At 43.1% G+C, this 15,452-nt stretch overlaps 1 protein-coding gene across 1 annotated transcript; it reads right to left on the bottom strand.

The window, feature by feature from the left end:
• Window positions 1–1,639: 1,639 nt before the first annotated feature.
• Window positions 1,640–5,179, bottom strand: FABP7 (fatty acid binding protein 7). Its single transcript, XM_065056778.1, has 4 exons — window positions 4,985–5,179; window positions 4,191–4,363; window positions 3,462–3,563; window positions 1,640–1,989 (listed from the first exon to the last, which is right to left on the bottom strand). Exons 1-4 carry the CDS (start codon window positions 5,055–5,057, stop codon window positions 1,939–1,941), a joined length of 399 nt encoding a protein of 132 aa, XP_064912850.1. The 5' UTR covers window positions 5,058–5,179; the 3' UTR covers window positions 1,640–1,938.
• Between the last annotated feature and the right edge of the window lie 10,273 nt (window positions 5,180–15,452).

The following is a 15,452-nucleotide window of genomic DNA, read 5'->3' as shown; positions in this document are numbered from 1 at the left end:
CTTAACAATCTGTCTCTAAGTCACTTTCCTCATATTTAATAGTTTTTTTTTGGTTTTTTTTTTTTAATTCATGACCCTACAAATCAATTCTCATGAAGATTAATGCCAGTACTGGAGACCCACGTCTGTTTTCCTCAGTGACAAAAGAAAAGCAGCTGCTCATGTTTCTGAGAAGAGGTGGCTGGGAAGGACAGTTGTGTGGCAAATGCACCCATGGGCAAACAGGCAGCAAGGGAGGGGAGACAGCTGAAAGCTGTATTAGGTACTGAAGCTGAGGATTAAATAAGCTAAAGAAACTGAAGCGTAGAAAATGCTGTTTAAACATCATTTGCACTATAGCAGCTGAAGAAACCCCAGAGACTGCAGCTCCCCATACCACTGGAACATATTCCACTTTTCATTTCTCTGATGAAAAAAGTTAGCTCCTGGTTTTAAAAACTATGAATATCCACCAAATAAAATGTATTTGTAATGGCTCATAGTTAAGAAAACAGACTTGGATGATCCTTTCAGGCCATTTCTTTGTGAAAGCTAGCAACATTAAACTTTGTGTTGGTTAGGTGCCATACTTGTGCCTGAACTTTTATCAGATAGGTGAGGTGAGCCACCCGTGTTATCCTAGCTATCCAGGGAAGCAAGAAGCTACTGCCTGTGATCCCACATAGCAGATCTGAAGGATGGCACAGTGCAGTGTTACGCCTGGAAAGCTGGGCAGGACACCCTTCTTGCACCAACCACCCTCTGCAGCCGCACACCCCACAGACCAACAAAAGCCAAAGCTCAGTTCTGCCTTCGTTTGAAAGGTTGTTGGTAGATGCATCTCCATGTCCCCTTACTGAGTCAGTGTGTCAGAAAACATGGACTTCCCAAACAATCTCTTTCATGCTGCCAGCAACTTGTTCCAATTTTCCTAATTATGTGAAGGCAGTTTTTCCCCACTCTGGAATATTTTAAGGAATATTCTTCAGGAATAAGGTTTTAATTTCTCTCTTTTAAGCAGAATTTTATTTTAAGTTGTTCACAATACAAACTGTTGTCTCCATACATACTAGCTATGAAACTACAGCTCAGGGAGGGGAATCTCAGAAGGTTTGTCTTGTACTGTTTTCCATTTGTTTTCCTCCCACCCCTGTGGAGACTGATGAAAGATAAGTTTTGTACTTTAGGTTCCCCCAGTACTGCCCTTTGTCATATTGGTCCTTTCTTCCCATCCTGTGGAACACCTCAACCTTTGCACTTTGTTTTTTTTTTATTTCAGTCTTTTGTATATTAGAAAAAAAAAAAAATAAAAACTCTCGTAACTATTAAAACCAAAACTAGAGGTCACCCACAACAGAGGCTGTCTCTCTCTTGGCTTTAGCATGCACTGGATAACAAGTTCCCAGTGAAGAGAGAAGCTGAAATTTGCTTAAGCCTCTGTCTTCTCTGCCTACATACATGAAGACAGGGGCTTCAGATTTCTCCAGCAAAAAGAAGCCACTGAAGTAGAGTGAAGGCAATTTCCCATGTGCTCTGCATCACAGAGAGAGGCTGCTGCAGCATTGTGTACCAGATGCTTTTCTGTTAACTCAGAAAAAGGAACTTTCAATAACTCCCTCCAGAACACTGTAATATTAGCCGATTAAATGCAAAAGGAGCAGAGGTTTAAAAAACTTTTTAATTTCTGTTTTATCTGCATTCCAAAACAATTCAAATATGCTCCATTTACTGTAAAAAAGAGGCAAGTGTTTCAGAAATTTAATACCAAGTTTAACGTGTTTCACTATACAGCACAACCTTGCCAATTTGATGGCATAAAGTTTTTTTAAAAAACACACTCCCTCCACAATTCTTTATTAACTTTTCATGCCAGAAATGTGCACTTTAGCTACGTTCGATTCTGGACGGTCCATTAATCCATCCAGCAGAAGTAACAACTGGACAGAGGTCAGGTAAACTCTACGCTTTCTCATAGTGACGAACAGCAACCACATCACCAAAGGTGAGAGTCTGCAAGTCCAAGGAAAAGACAGACATGTTAGATGCTGGACCATTTTCTATAACAACACATATTCTAAAGTCCATGCTACAGCAAGGTTGGTTTATGTTATGAAATTTAAAGAAAAACAAGTAGGTCTTTATTGCTGTTTGAAATGAACAAGATGCAAAACCTCAAAGTTATGGAGCCCATAATAAACATAACTTCCTTCTTTCAGACCCAAGCAGCACATAATGCCCATGTACAAGGCAACTAAAGTGAGACTAGAAATGACAGTTTAATTTTTCTAATTTTATGAAAGTATTTTCTTAAATACAGCATTTTAAAAACACAGTTTAACACTTATTTTCCCAAAGCCGATTGCATTGCAAAATGTGCAAAGTCCAAGTCCTCTGTACCCATATTCTATACTATAACATTATGCATAGACATTTACTTTAGGAGAACCTTGTCTTAAAATAAATGCATTCTGTACAGTTACATAGCTAGAACTACCAAATATTTTAATTAACTGCAGTTGTGCAGAACAGTAACTACAGTGTGTGAGCTTTGGAGATATTTCCTGAAGTGGAACAGGGCATCTCACTGTGTTCAAATTCCAAAGGAAAAGGTTTTCTATATATGTGTGTTGCTGTTCCCAAAAACAAAGCATGCATTTTCCCTTGAATCGCTTGTCACATTGTGTTGCACTGACTGTGTACTTCAAGGTTTTAATTATTTGGAAGCCTCCATCCATACAGATACTCTCTGAAGTACTTAGAAAACAAGCTCACTTGTTTTCTCCAGCAGCCAAGTCACATAAATTAGTATAGCTGGAGAAGTTTTATTTTTTAAAGTTACATCTCTGTCCCAAAAGCAAGCATGAGAAGGGCCACCCTAAACATCAAATATAATAACTTACACCATCTATTCACCCCATACTCCTGTTCCTGAAAAGTCAGGAAAATAATTTAAAACAAGACTTTTCTTCACACAATTGCCGCTTATTGTAGTTTTTAACAAGATAGGAGGAATAAACCCTTTATTATTAAATACGAAAATGCTATTACCTCCTGCTGTATTGTAATTTTATTTTCCTATGGAAATACCTATTCTGTGTAACTGAATATTATTTATGCTTGCATATATAAAACAAGTTTTTAAAGCAATCTAAATCAGCCCTGGCAGCAGATCATTGCCTATATAATCAAGAACTTTGTATCTTTTCAAGCTTACCAGGACTTTATTTTGCTTGGGTATTTAGACAAATTCTAGAAAGAACATATGCACTCTGGGAATCCACAAGCTGGGCTCCCTAAAACTACTAGCAATTCTTTAGCTGTCAGTAAAACAAGATACAAAACAAATATTTGAAGAATCTCTGCTAGCTTTCCCCACCAATTAGTTTAAGGGTTTATGCATAAATAACACGGTTGATAAAGCCTGAGATAAATGTGAGGAGTATTAGCAGTGTATGTGAATGCTCAGTGAACTTTATACTTACCATTACCATTTTGCCATCCTTTATTTCTCTCACAAAGTTTGTCTCTTTGCCGTCCCACTTCTGTACGTGCACTAGCTTGTCTCCATCCAGGGTCACAACTGACTGTGAGATACCAAGAAACACAAAGACATGCATTTATTTGGGGTATTTGGGATTCTGCTCACACATTCAGCATGCACTATTCTATTGAATTCTCTTCAATAGATGGATGTGGATCTGGAATGATAAAGTAGTCCACGCCATTTTAAAGCCAAGTCCATGAATCATCCTTATTTTAAGTATGAACTCCATACAATTCTTGTTTGTGTCAGAGGATTAAAAAAGTAGTCTCCTTTGAGTTCTAGCTTTACAAGAACCACTGTTTCAGATATGCTTTGGGGTAACATTTATGTTAAGCCCCTAAAGATGCAGGGAAGAAGGCACTTCCCCATTTCGTCTGGAAACAAAGTTATGCCAAATGATATTTAGCTTGAAAGAAGCTGGCAGCTAACACAATTCTTTGACACTGGAAGGCAGATATGGGGCTTTAGACAAGACATGGTGTAAGTGTGCAAATAAGATGCAATCTCATCTTTGTTTTTATTTTCCCCCCTCTCCTTCACAGTGCTACAACTGGCAGTAACAGAAGTTACCTTTTTTTTCCCTTTGACCCTACCAAAGATTATAGCCATGGGGATGGGGTGGAAGAGGAGTAAAAAAGACACCATTACAGCCCGAGAGTTCACTTACTTTGCAGTTTCTGTCATCGGGGCTAATTTCATCAAATTCCTCTCCAAGTTTAAAGCAGATTTCTGTGTTTTTGAAAGTGCTTTGAGTCTTGATCACTACTTTGTCCCCCTCGCTGCTGATGATCACAGTGGGTTTAGTCACATTCCCCACCTGTCGTGTTGCAAACCCCACTCCTGGACCATCATGGGAAAAAAGAAACCCATTAGACATTCGGGTTTTTACATCCTTTTCCTCACACACTGAGGTACAGAAATCTCTTCTCCCGCTCTACAGCTTTAAGCTGTCAGAGTGAAATGCTACTTTCTGCTTCGCTTGTGCCCTTATTCCTAAAGTATCCATAGGTACTCTCCCCAGAGAGATGTAGCTCCGTGTCCTCTCTTACCTCCGAGGACCGTGACACGGAACCCGGGCAAGCCCAAGCAGCGCCGCGGAACGGGTGACAATCGCTTCTGCGATTCCTCATTATTCCAGCATACGATTTCTCGTTTGTTTATTTCCAGTTTATCTGCAGGCAGCATTTAATTCATACGCTTCCCCTAACCCGGGGGCATGTCCCAGAGCCTCTCCCCAGCAGGACGGCTCTCAGGCAAACACACCCCGGCTCCCCCGGCTGAATGACCCCCATCAAATTAACTCTATTGATAGAGACACAGCCGCCCAAACCTTCCCCACTACCGCGAATGCTTTTCCTACACCTCTGGTGGGGGGGGGGGGGGGTGCTTTTTTAATTTTTTTTAAGGCGGGTGCAAAATCCCGGTCCCCTCAGCGTGCCGCTGCCGCCCGGCCGTACCTACCCAGAGCCTTCATATACTCGTCGAAGTTCTGGCTGTCCACCAGCTTCCAGGTGGCGCAGAAAGCCTCGACCATGGCGGCCGGCTGCGGGTGCAAAGGCCGGTGCCGTGGGGTGACAGAGAGCGCCCCTGCCGCCGCGCCGCGCCCGCATTTAAAGCCGGCGCCCGGCGGGAGGTCGGGAGGCGGGGGGCAGCCGCGGTCCGCCCCCGCCAGCCGGGACGGCAGCGGCGGGACGGCGCCTCCCCGCCCCGCCGGGGGAGGGCGCTCCCCGCCCACGCCGCCGGGGAAGGGGCACGGGGGGGACCGCGGCCAGGACCGGGGCGCAGAGGGGGACATTGAGGGGGGAAGGGAGACGGCAGCCTCCGGCACGGCATGGCACGGCATGGCACGGCACGGCACGGCGGCGTGTGCGGCACCTCTGCTCACCTGAGCCACCCCCGGGGCTCCCAGCGGCCGCACGCGTTGTTAAAGTAACACGGGCAAGAAAAGAAGTGGGCACCAAACGTGAAATTCTCCATTGAATAAAAATACGGGATCGCTACTGCAGAACACCCTATCTGAAAGCTTTCCAGTGAAGATTTTCAAGCCCGGTTTGGTATTGGCCAAGTACAGATCCCTTTCCCCCATCATCACATGGCATCTACAGGGATGCTGTCTGAAATTGGCATTTGCTGTTGCTGGAAACAGCATCTCGCCTCCACAACCAGCAGCATTTGGAAACTAAGAATGAAGAAAGAAGGAAAAGAGCTTAAAACTGTTTCATCTAATACTTTTTTTTTTTTTTTTGCTAGAAGGGGAATGTCTTCCTTCTTCTAGTTGTACTTTAAAATTTATCAACGCCGCAACAGAGTCATCTCGAGTTTTTGGGAGAGCAGCCTATCTTCACAGGACAAGCCTTGCAGTCAGCTTTTCCAGACCTACGGCTTGGATCAATTCCAAAGTTGTGAATCTAGCTCTTCAGCTCTTGCAATAAAACTCGGGGACTAATTGAAAGAGATTCACAATGATTTAGGAACAAAACCTCAACAATTTTCTAACTGGTCCACCCATGTGAAATATAATTATTAACATTTTCCTAATATTTTAAAATTTGTTTTTGACTGCCATTTGCATTTCTTTCAGGCTCTTGTAATATGGCACATTCTTTGTGTGTAGGGCAAGTGATGCTTCTGATGGGATTTTAATTTATAATCCTAAATCCTTTTACCACAGAACACAATTTTCATTAGTCTTGATAACCTAAAGGTATGAAGTAGCACATCTATTTCTCTTTAACCTTCCATCCACATACTTTGAAGCACAGAGAGATGCAAAGTGTCCTCCTGCAGCTGCTCAGTTTATGCCTGACCTGCACTTCTGTGACTTTTCAGCTGGTGCTCAGAAGGCCAAGGACAGTAAGAGCAACACTTCAAATAACAGACCACCGATTATTGTTCATGAGTCTGAAAGTCAAGTCTCTTTTTTGTCTAAGTTCAATAATGCTGGTGTCTCAAAAGTCTGCACAGAGTACCAGCCTTACTGGTGTGTCTTACATGGATGTCCACTAACCTAATGTCTGTAGTCAGTCAAACTCTCTGTAATGAATAAGGAATACGCTTTGTGATTGCCACAGCCATGGCATGGGGCACACGGGGTTGATGTTGTACATGAGTATCATTTGTTACTTCAGTTAAATCTGTGAATTGTGTTTCCCCAATACAGTAACTTTATCAAATATTTAGTAGGCTTCACCATCCGTAGCCAAACTCTGTAGCCACAGTCTCACGGAGCTTCATTGCTGGCACCCAGGCAGCTGACATGTGAGTACATGCAAACTGACCTCACCACTCACGTACTTCATCTAAGATGCATCATATTAGATCCTAAATTATTTTACCAATATCATCAAGAACTGGCAGTCTCTCCCTTCCCAGTATAGACAAGATGGAGTTATCTGCTCACGTAGATTCTATTTGCAGAAGCCCTGGAGCCTCTGCTGATCCTTCTGGTGCAGATGTGTGCACAGAGCCCTGGGAAAGCTCCTTGCTCTCTATGAGCACTGGGACTTCTTGTGTAGAACCAGCCTCACGGACTCTGTGTGATATAAAACTCCTGAAGATGATTCAGTGTCAGTGCTGGTAGCTGGCCTCCTCAAGGACACTTCTGTCTTGCTCCTGCTTCCAGACGGCTCTGCAACCTGGCCCTTGGGATGCAGTCACTTCAGGATCCTTCATAATTTAAGCAATCATACCTACACTGATGGCTCAGTCCTACCAGGATTTCTCAACACACTTAGCTAAGACAAGTACCTAGTCATAAGAAAAATATATTCTTTAACACTTTGCACCATGCTTCACATGTAAAACAGGGTCTGCTAAAATGTTCACATTCCTTCTGCTGCTTAGATAGCTTGCCAGTCACACCAGGTTTTATGATGGTGAGATCCCACCTGCCTGTGTTAGTGGTGATTTGGGAGCAGGATAAATCATCAGTAGGAAATGTTACATTATTGACACCATGTTGGGTGAAAAGCCAGAGCCAAAAATGTTTTCCATGGCATCTTATGCTCTGTATTTGCTTGTGGATTCTTATGTGAGAGTTGTGTTAATGTCACCAGCTAGTACAACTCATCCTGATCAATACGAATGCTTTGCTACGGCTGGAATGGTGATACCAGTGTGAAGTATACTGACCTGATGTGCATTTTAGGTTGCTGCACAAGAAATCAGCTTGGAGTTTCTTTTACGCTGCCAGCAGAGTTTGAGGGTTTTAACGGACCGTGTACTCCCCTGTAAAAAGCCTGTGTGACAGAAGATGTCTCTGGAGATTCCCTTCTGAATGTCCAGGGACTCACTCTCATTTACACTACACTCTTTACACCCCCTGAGCAGTGTAAGTAGGCACATTTGCATTCTCTGTGCAAGGCCTGCTTGGAAGATGAAAATGATGTGGCAAGACATCCCTGTGTAATAAGTAATCCTTGCTTCCAAAGGCCATCCAGGGTGAACTTGGGACTGCTCTAACCTTCGGCCTTGAGTACAGGACACAAAAACTGCTTTTGGCTACCTTTCCCGCCTGTTATATCCCTGCTTCGTGTGCCCTCAGGCGTTCAGAGAATGAGGCTCTCAGCCTAATTCTGCCTTCATTAGGTCCTTGGAAAAAAAATTCACTTGTTCAGAACAAAAGAAAAAGGCACCACAGGATGGCCATCAAGCTTCTGTGGTAGAAAAGTCTGACCAAGCGGTTCTCTCCTCTGTGATTCCTCATAACTGATGTCAGAGACTGCTGAGCATCTAATCACTGCAGCCAGTCACTAAGGGCTTAGTACTCTGGTTATGGAAATGTAGCGAAATTGGTGCAGCCAAAGTCTGAAGTCAGGTTTATCTATCCTTCTGCTGTGTCCCTGTGTGGATCTAACACAGGAGGGGCACTCTTGCTACACCAATTCAATTAAGCCTATCCTTTCACCATCCTTGCAGTACAATAGCCAGGAATAACGTAGTATTCTGTAGAGTTTGATCAGCAGTTAAAGGGGCACTACCTTATAGGACCTTCAGATAATTTTGTGATGACCACATTATTCAAACATTTCTGTATTTGGAGCAATGAAGACCCTGGAACTGCAGAGCATCTTGTACTCATGTGTGCAACAAAGGGCAGCGGTGACACCAGGGCCTAACTCCCCTGGTATGAACACAGATATAGGCATTCAAAGGCCTTTTAAGTATTTAATCCCATTGGAAGCCAACATGATTCAGGGTCCTAAGTCACTTAGGCATTTTGGTAATCTCTTAACATTCTGATACATATAGGGGGCTACTTTTGTATTAAGGAATAGAAAATAATGTGTAGCTGAAAGTAAGAGATTTCCTCCATTTATGGGCAGCAGACTAGGGCATTCCCAGCACATTTTAACCTTGTTTTAAGCCCAGCTGTGAATCTCTGTGCAACTTTGAACTTAGTGTAACACAGAAATTACCAGATTTTAGTAGCTATTGTGTCAGATGGGATGATGTTGCTTTAGGCCTGAGTGTGATTTGACTTCTGGTGCTGCAGAAAAACCTAATGCCAAACAGGGCAGTAGAACGTTCTTAACTAAAATTATCTCATGTGTCCTTTAACTGTCTTAGAGATTTGCTGATCCCCCTAATAAAAATAAACTATTTTAGTGTTGCTGGTGAGTCGCAGAAAATCACTAGGTTTACTTTATTGACGGGCAGCTCTTTAGAAATCCCAGTTTCAACAAAAGAGATAAATGCCTTATGGAGAAGACACTCAATTGTGCAGCTGCACAAGCCAGTGGTCACGGAATGGCCCCAGGTACAAAGGAGCTGTATGAGTCCAGTCTGGAGCTGCGTAAATGCCGTGGGAAGGGCTTTGCTGGGATTGCGGACCAGATGACAGGCAAGGTGCAAGGTAATGCAGGCAGGAGCAGGGAAGATGCATTTATACCGTATCCCTTCTAAGAGCACGGCATACCTTAAGGAAAATTTAGGATCATGTTCCACAGCCTTTCTGCCATTGTAAAAGCTCAACTAAAATAATGCCAGGACAGGCTAACATTAGAGCACGAGTCATGTTAAGGTCTAATTCTGGTGTCTCTTGCTAATTGGTGAAAATGAACTGGTCTGTGATCATGCATTTCATTCTTGTAGGCTCTCTCTTAGGTTACAAATTGGTGTGACATGAGATTAAGAGAGTCCTGGAAAGTAAATACCCGCTAATACCTCATTATGAACTATTAGACATTTATTCGGATTGGTTTAAGCTGAGAGGACAGCTGGCCTACAACGGTATAAAGAAGGAAGCAAATACTACTAAATATCTCCAGGGTCTTCTCTGCTGCTTAAAGGCATTTGGGGGGGCTTGTTATCTGTTGTCTAATATTACTAAATCTGCCATTTAGAGGACTCAAGTCAGAGGCTCTCCTCAAAGAATTAGCCTGTTCTAAAGCCAGCCATCTTCCTAGATCTTGGTTCTACTTATTGAAGGTGCAGTTATTTTAACTTTGTACCATTAGGCCTTTGGCTATTTTATTATTTGTCTTTGCTTTCTTTTGTGTTTAAGAGTATAAAATTGAAAAACCTCTAAAATGTAACAGAAATGTCTGATGCTAGGTGTCACAATAGCTGTCTACTTATTTTAAAATCAGTACAAGAAATCAGCTTTCCAGACTTACAATTTCAACATGGCCAAATATAAGGTTGTACACTGAGGAAGAAAGAAATACAGTCTTATAAATAAGCAACTGACTATTGCATAGGTAATTATGACTCAGAAATTTAGAAGGCATATGAATAAGCTGAACACACTACATCAAAATAATCCTTATGTGCATAAACAGAGAAATAGCACATAGGTTTAAGGAGATTAGGTGATTTGCTTTTGACTTGTTGCAATGGATTCTGGAAGACTTGCGTTATTTGGTGTTCAGAGCAGCCCAGTGAGCATATTAGTGGATCAGAAACACAATCTGTATTAAGTTCCAAGGATTCTGTATTATAACAATGGTAGGGAATTATTTTTATCATAATCCATACACATTTTACAGTATTAAAGGTACAGGTGATCTCTAAATGTCATATTCTCTTTCTGTAGCCCTAGTATATGCCATGGAGGCTGTCCAACACTTAATATTAATAAGTGAGACTATTTGGAATTCAGTATAATCTATCTCAAGCTAACTCCTTGCAGCATAACAAAAGACAACATTGCAGTCTGCAGGGCTGGATTTCAGAAACTTTTGGAATAGTTCAATGTACCTTTGTTCTGTTTGTCTGTACTGAAGCACTCCATTTGCTTTGATAACCTGAAATCACTCTCAATACCAGCTGAGATTTAGACAAAAAGTAAAATCAGTTTTATCTGACCAAATTACTAAGAAAATAACTACTGAATTTGGAAAACAGATGAAAAATAATAATTCAGCTCATTTACTATCTGCATTTGGATATTCCCAAGGTCCTCCTCTGTTCTGCTTAGCTATGGACTGACAGGACAGAGTCACATCCTGCTGGAGCCCAAAGTTGATCCCTCATATGCAGCTGGAGCCACACTCCTCTGGGTTGGTCTCCTCTAAATCAGAACCTCTCACTTGGGGCAAGCTGTTTCCTCTGAAGTTCTAAGCTAGCAGTGGTTACAGACAGTGTTAATGCTGCCCTAATAAACGTCTGAATTCCACAGTCTTGATAAATTATTTAATTAGGTTATCCATTTATGGTCATGTCATTGATGAAAAAATGCCTGACAAATCTGGCAGAGGTGCTTTGGAAATGAAACCTCATGCTGAGTGACCTCAACACAATTACACACCTAACTTGGTTCATTCAAGACTGCAACTATATCCCTGCTTCACATATTATTGTATGACCAAGCACTGAGTCATTTCTGAGTTTTCATGAGTCTAAATATGTAAACTTCCTGGAACATAAAATTCTAGAGCAACTTGAAGCATTGCAGGGTTAAGATAGCTCACTACTAGCTTTTAATATAGACTAGTACCAAGACAAACTTGGACTTGTTTGGAGACAATCCCAGAGAAACAGAAATAAACTTGTCTCTTCAATCTGCTATACAAAACTCCAGTCACTGAAAGTTAATACTAGAGAAATTTATATTAAAAATCAAATGCATATTAGCTGTGAGGAGACTTAACCCCTTGACCAACTTTCAAACTGCCCTACTAGACTTTTCATCCCTGCAAGCTGTAAACTGTGCTAACAACCACAGCTATTAGACATGATGCAGGAAGTAATTCAGAGAAGTTCTATATCCTGGATTATGAAAGAAATCATGAGACATTCACAATGGGCAAGTCTAAACCGGAAAACTTAAAAGCACATCCCACTTGCTGAGTGTGGGTTTGTACTTTTCCAAATCCAGACTCTACAATGAGAAAAGATGCAAATATGCACAGAAAGGCAAACAGGCATGTAGTCCCTGCCTCCACAATCATGGGACTCACTTTCTGGTCTGCACTGTACCACGTGTCAGTGGGGAAGCATTAATATATCCACTGTTCCTTTAATTCTATACATCCACATGTACGTGTTTAAAAGATTTACTCCTCAGGGTGGCTGTGGTAAACATAACCGAGACTCACTATGTATCGCAAAATCCTTAACTAATCTTGTAATAGTTAAACAAGGCTTCTAATAGCATCTTCCTCCAGACCTTTGAAACTTTCTTGAGCAGGTGATCAGTGCTGCAGCCAGAGCTCAGAACATCCAGAGTCCAGAGCCAGCGGAGGGTGCAGGAGCAGCCTGACTTGCACCACAGCTGGCTCAGCTGTTCTGCTAAAAGAGGGGCTATTGAGAGGAAACATGGCACAGCTTTCATGCCTTTAGCCCCATCTCATTGTCCTCTCTCTCCCCTCCACCCTTAAATATACTCCTTCTTACATGTCAGCATTTAATTTTTTCCATTATAAATTTACCTAGAATTTTCCATTCACATCAGCCCATGTCAAAAAAAAAAAAAAAAAAAAAAAAAAATGGAAGTCAAGAGTTCAAAGGCTGTCTGAAAGAACTGCTTGAAAGAAACTTATTTCAGCACTTTCTGATATTGCAACACCATCTCTACTTGCATAATCACATGCTTTTTTTTTTCTAGAGAAGCAGTTCTCCCAGTGCTCAAGACAAAGATTATTCAAGAACTGCCTCAAGGCTCTTTAACGAGTCTGTTGGATATGTAAGATCTCTACCCAGTACTTGCTGGGAGGAATAGCAATGAGTTGTCCTTCAATCATCTCAATCATCTCAGTTTACTGAATATAGAGGCAATTAAAGATATCTACTTCTTATATTGGGTGTTTAAAGCACTAACAGTTGATGTTTGGCATATGGAAGTATAAGTGAGTGAAATAAGGGTTGAGCCCTGAAAAAAGTGAGTAGATAGATGTGAACTTTGTATGGAGTTAGATGACAAGTTCACAGTGATGAAGGAATGGAAGTGATGGAATTGTCAAGCAGTGAAGTAGAAGACGGGTACAAAACTGGTGGGAGAAACAAGCATGTTCAAAACCTGTAGCTCTCCCATAATGTGTCTATGGTAGTTTTCCTGTTTTTTCACTTAAAGGGCACTTTTCCTCCTCAGTGCACAGGACACCACTGCCCAGCCCCTGCTGTCTGCTGGATGCCAGAGGCGGCCCGAGCGGCTGCGGGGAGAGCCGGTCGCTCTGCTGTGGCTGCTGGGCCACAGGGGTGCTGCTGGGGAATGGGCGGCCTGCAGGAGCAGCAGCTAAACTGGGGAGCAAGAAGTCGTGTTTTCTGTGAATAGCCTGCTTATTTAGCTGAGCGGGTGCTGGTATGACCTGTGTGGAAGCCGCCCCTGAGGGGGATCCACCTGCCCCCCGTCTGCTCGTGCAGCCCAGAAGGGGATGGTGGGGGAAAAGGGCAGCACATTTGCACCCATCTCCCCCAGGCTTTTGGAGCTGCCGGGAGTCATGGTGAAACGAAGAAACAACAGCAGAGTCAATTATATTGTTAAGCGTCATTCTTTATTTTATCAGTGTTGGGGAACACTGGGGATCATCCTCCATAAGGGCTCCAAAGACTGGATGCTCTTGCGTTGCTTATGTTCACATAATTATTACATGTGCCTTACAGTTTTTGAAATTTTTGACATACAGTGCCTCTATAGTAAGAAATAATTGATGATTTTAGTTATAATTGTTTAGTTTCTTACTTACAATACATCTATTAATTATTAGTTAAATATAAACTAAGCATTTTGGTTCTAAATAATGTATCATTTAATCTTCTGTCTCCCTCTTGTCATCTAAAACTAGAAAAATATCCCCTCGTTTTGCAGGTGGTCGGAAAGCATTTATCATGTCAACTGGTTAATGATGGGTACGTCTTTTGTAACTTAATCACAGTTAATTCAGCAGCTTGTCTTGAGCCCACGAGCCATTCGGACGATGAGTCGCCGGGGCAGCTCAAGGGGCAGCGTCTGGGCGGGACACCTTGGACGCAGCGGGGCGGGTGTTCAGCGACGGGCTCCCCGGGAGCCCCGTCCTTCTTCCCACCGGCGTCGGGCGTTGCTGCGGCTTCCCTTCTTTTTCCCGTTACGGCTGACAGCGAAGGAGGTCCAACCTTGCCGCTTCCGAGGCGCTGCGGGCCGAGAGGCGGAGGGTGGCGATCCTGCGAGGAAGGCGCAGGCTCGGGCGCCATCTTGTGTCCGCCGTGGGGGGCGGCTTGACTCCCTGTCGGCCTCGACGGCTGCGGAGCCCTCGGGCGAAAGCTGCTCTTGTCCCCGTAGAAAAAAAGGAGCATTATTAGAATTAGAATTTTGGAATACTGCTAGAGATTAGTAGCAGTTTACATGCTCCTTTTTTGTTTGCCCTGCTGATTTACAAATATGCCCAAGGGATCTGGAAAAAAATGAAATATGTAGGAAGGTTAAACCATTCCTTCTCAGATTGGCTTTTCTGTACATTTTATGGTAAGTACTGGATTTATAGCATGCGTCGGTGCCCAGCAGATTCCCAGCAATAAAGCACTAGTAAGGATTGACTAAATCTTCACATCAGGTCCCTTTATATTGCAGGTATTTGCTGAATATATGTTTAATCCAGAAAAGCTGACAGCACCCAAGCTTTGTATCTCCAGCCAGAAAACCATTTTCCATCAGATCTAAGTTGTGGTGGTCTGGCGTTAGGACGTGGCACAGGACAGAGCTCTGGGCCCTCTTGCAATACGGACTGGCCCCCACCAGGCTGAACAGGGAAATGAACCAAAGTCATAATATAGCAGCTCTGAGCATTTATTTCTGATTAATATCCAAAGCAGAACAGCTTAATAGAAGGTGAAACTAAGCTCTTCTTTAAAAAAGAAACATCAAAATCAGTCATCTATGGCAGTATTGACACCCTAACCCAAATCGCAGACCCGGTATCTACAGCTGCGTAGGTTGCAAGCCAAACTTAGACACCTGTTTTATGACAGAATTTACAGGCTGAAAAGGCTTTTGGTGAGTTCACCCCTCAGTCCAAAGCCCGACATCCTTCCTTTGTCCGTGCAGTGTGGGTGAGCTTCCACCGAGAGGACTGGGTCCCATAACCAAGGCGACGTGCTGGCGTGCTGGGCTACCTGCCCGAGGGTTGAGCAACACAGAGCAGCAGTAAGGAGCACCGCATGTCTCCGAACAGCAGCCCTGTGGGGTGGCTTCAGCTGGCAGTGCTTTCCCAAGCTGAGATAAGCCATTGAAGTAGTGTTCGCAGTGACACGAGATGTCTCCTGTTTGCAATCACACAACATTCTGAACACACGCAGACACCAAGGTACTGCACCCTTAGCAATACCCTTGGAGTGAACGTCTCATATTAGCTGCAGACTGTCGACTTCTCACCAGTCCAGCTCACACTCTCTTTGCATTTTCTCTCTGAAGCAGCTGCCTCCCAGCTGGTTTTGAGGTCTCTTAAACTGTGTCCATCCACTTATGTGCACAAACTACCTGGCAGGCTGAGAATCCCACTAGATGGCAGAACAG

The sequence above is a fragment of the Columba livia genome, chromosome 3, assembly GCF_036013475.1.
Source record: "Columba livia isolate bColLiv1 breed racing homer chromosome 3, bColLiv1.pat.W.v2, whole genome shotgun sequence".
NCBI lineage: Eukaryota > Metazoa > Chordata > Aves > Columbiformes > Columbidae > Columba > Columba livia.
Note: the sequence above shows the minus strand (reverse complement) of the source record. Positions and strands in the feature narration are given on the sequence as shown.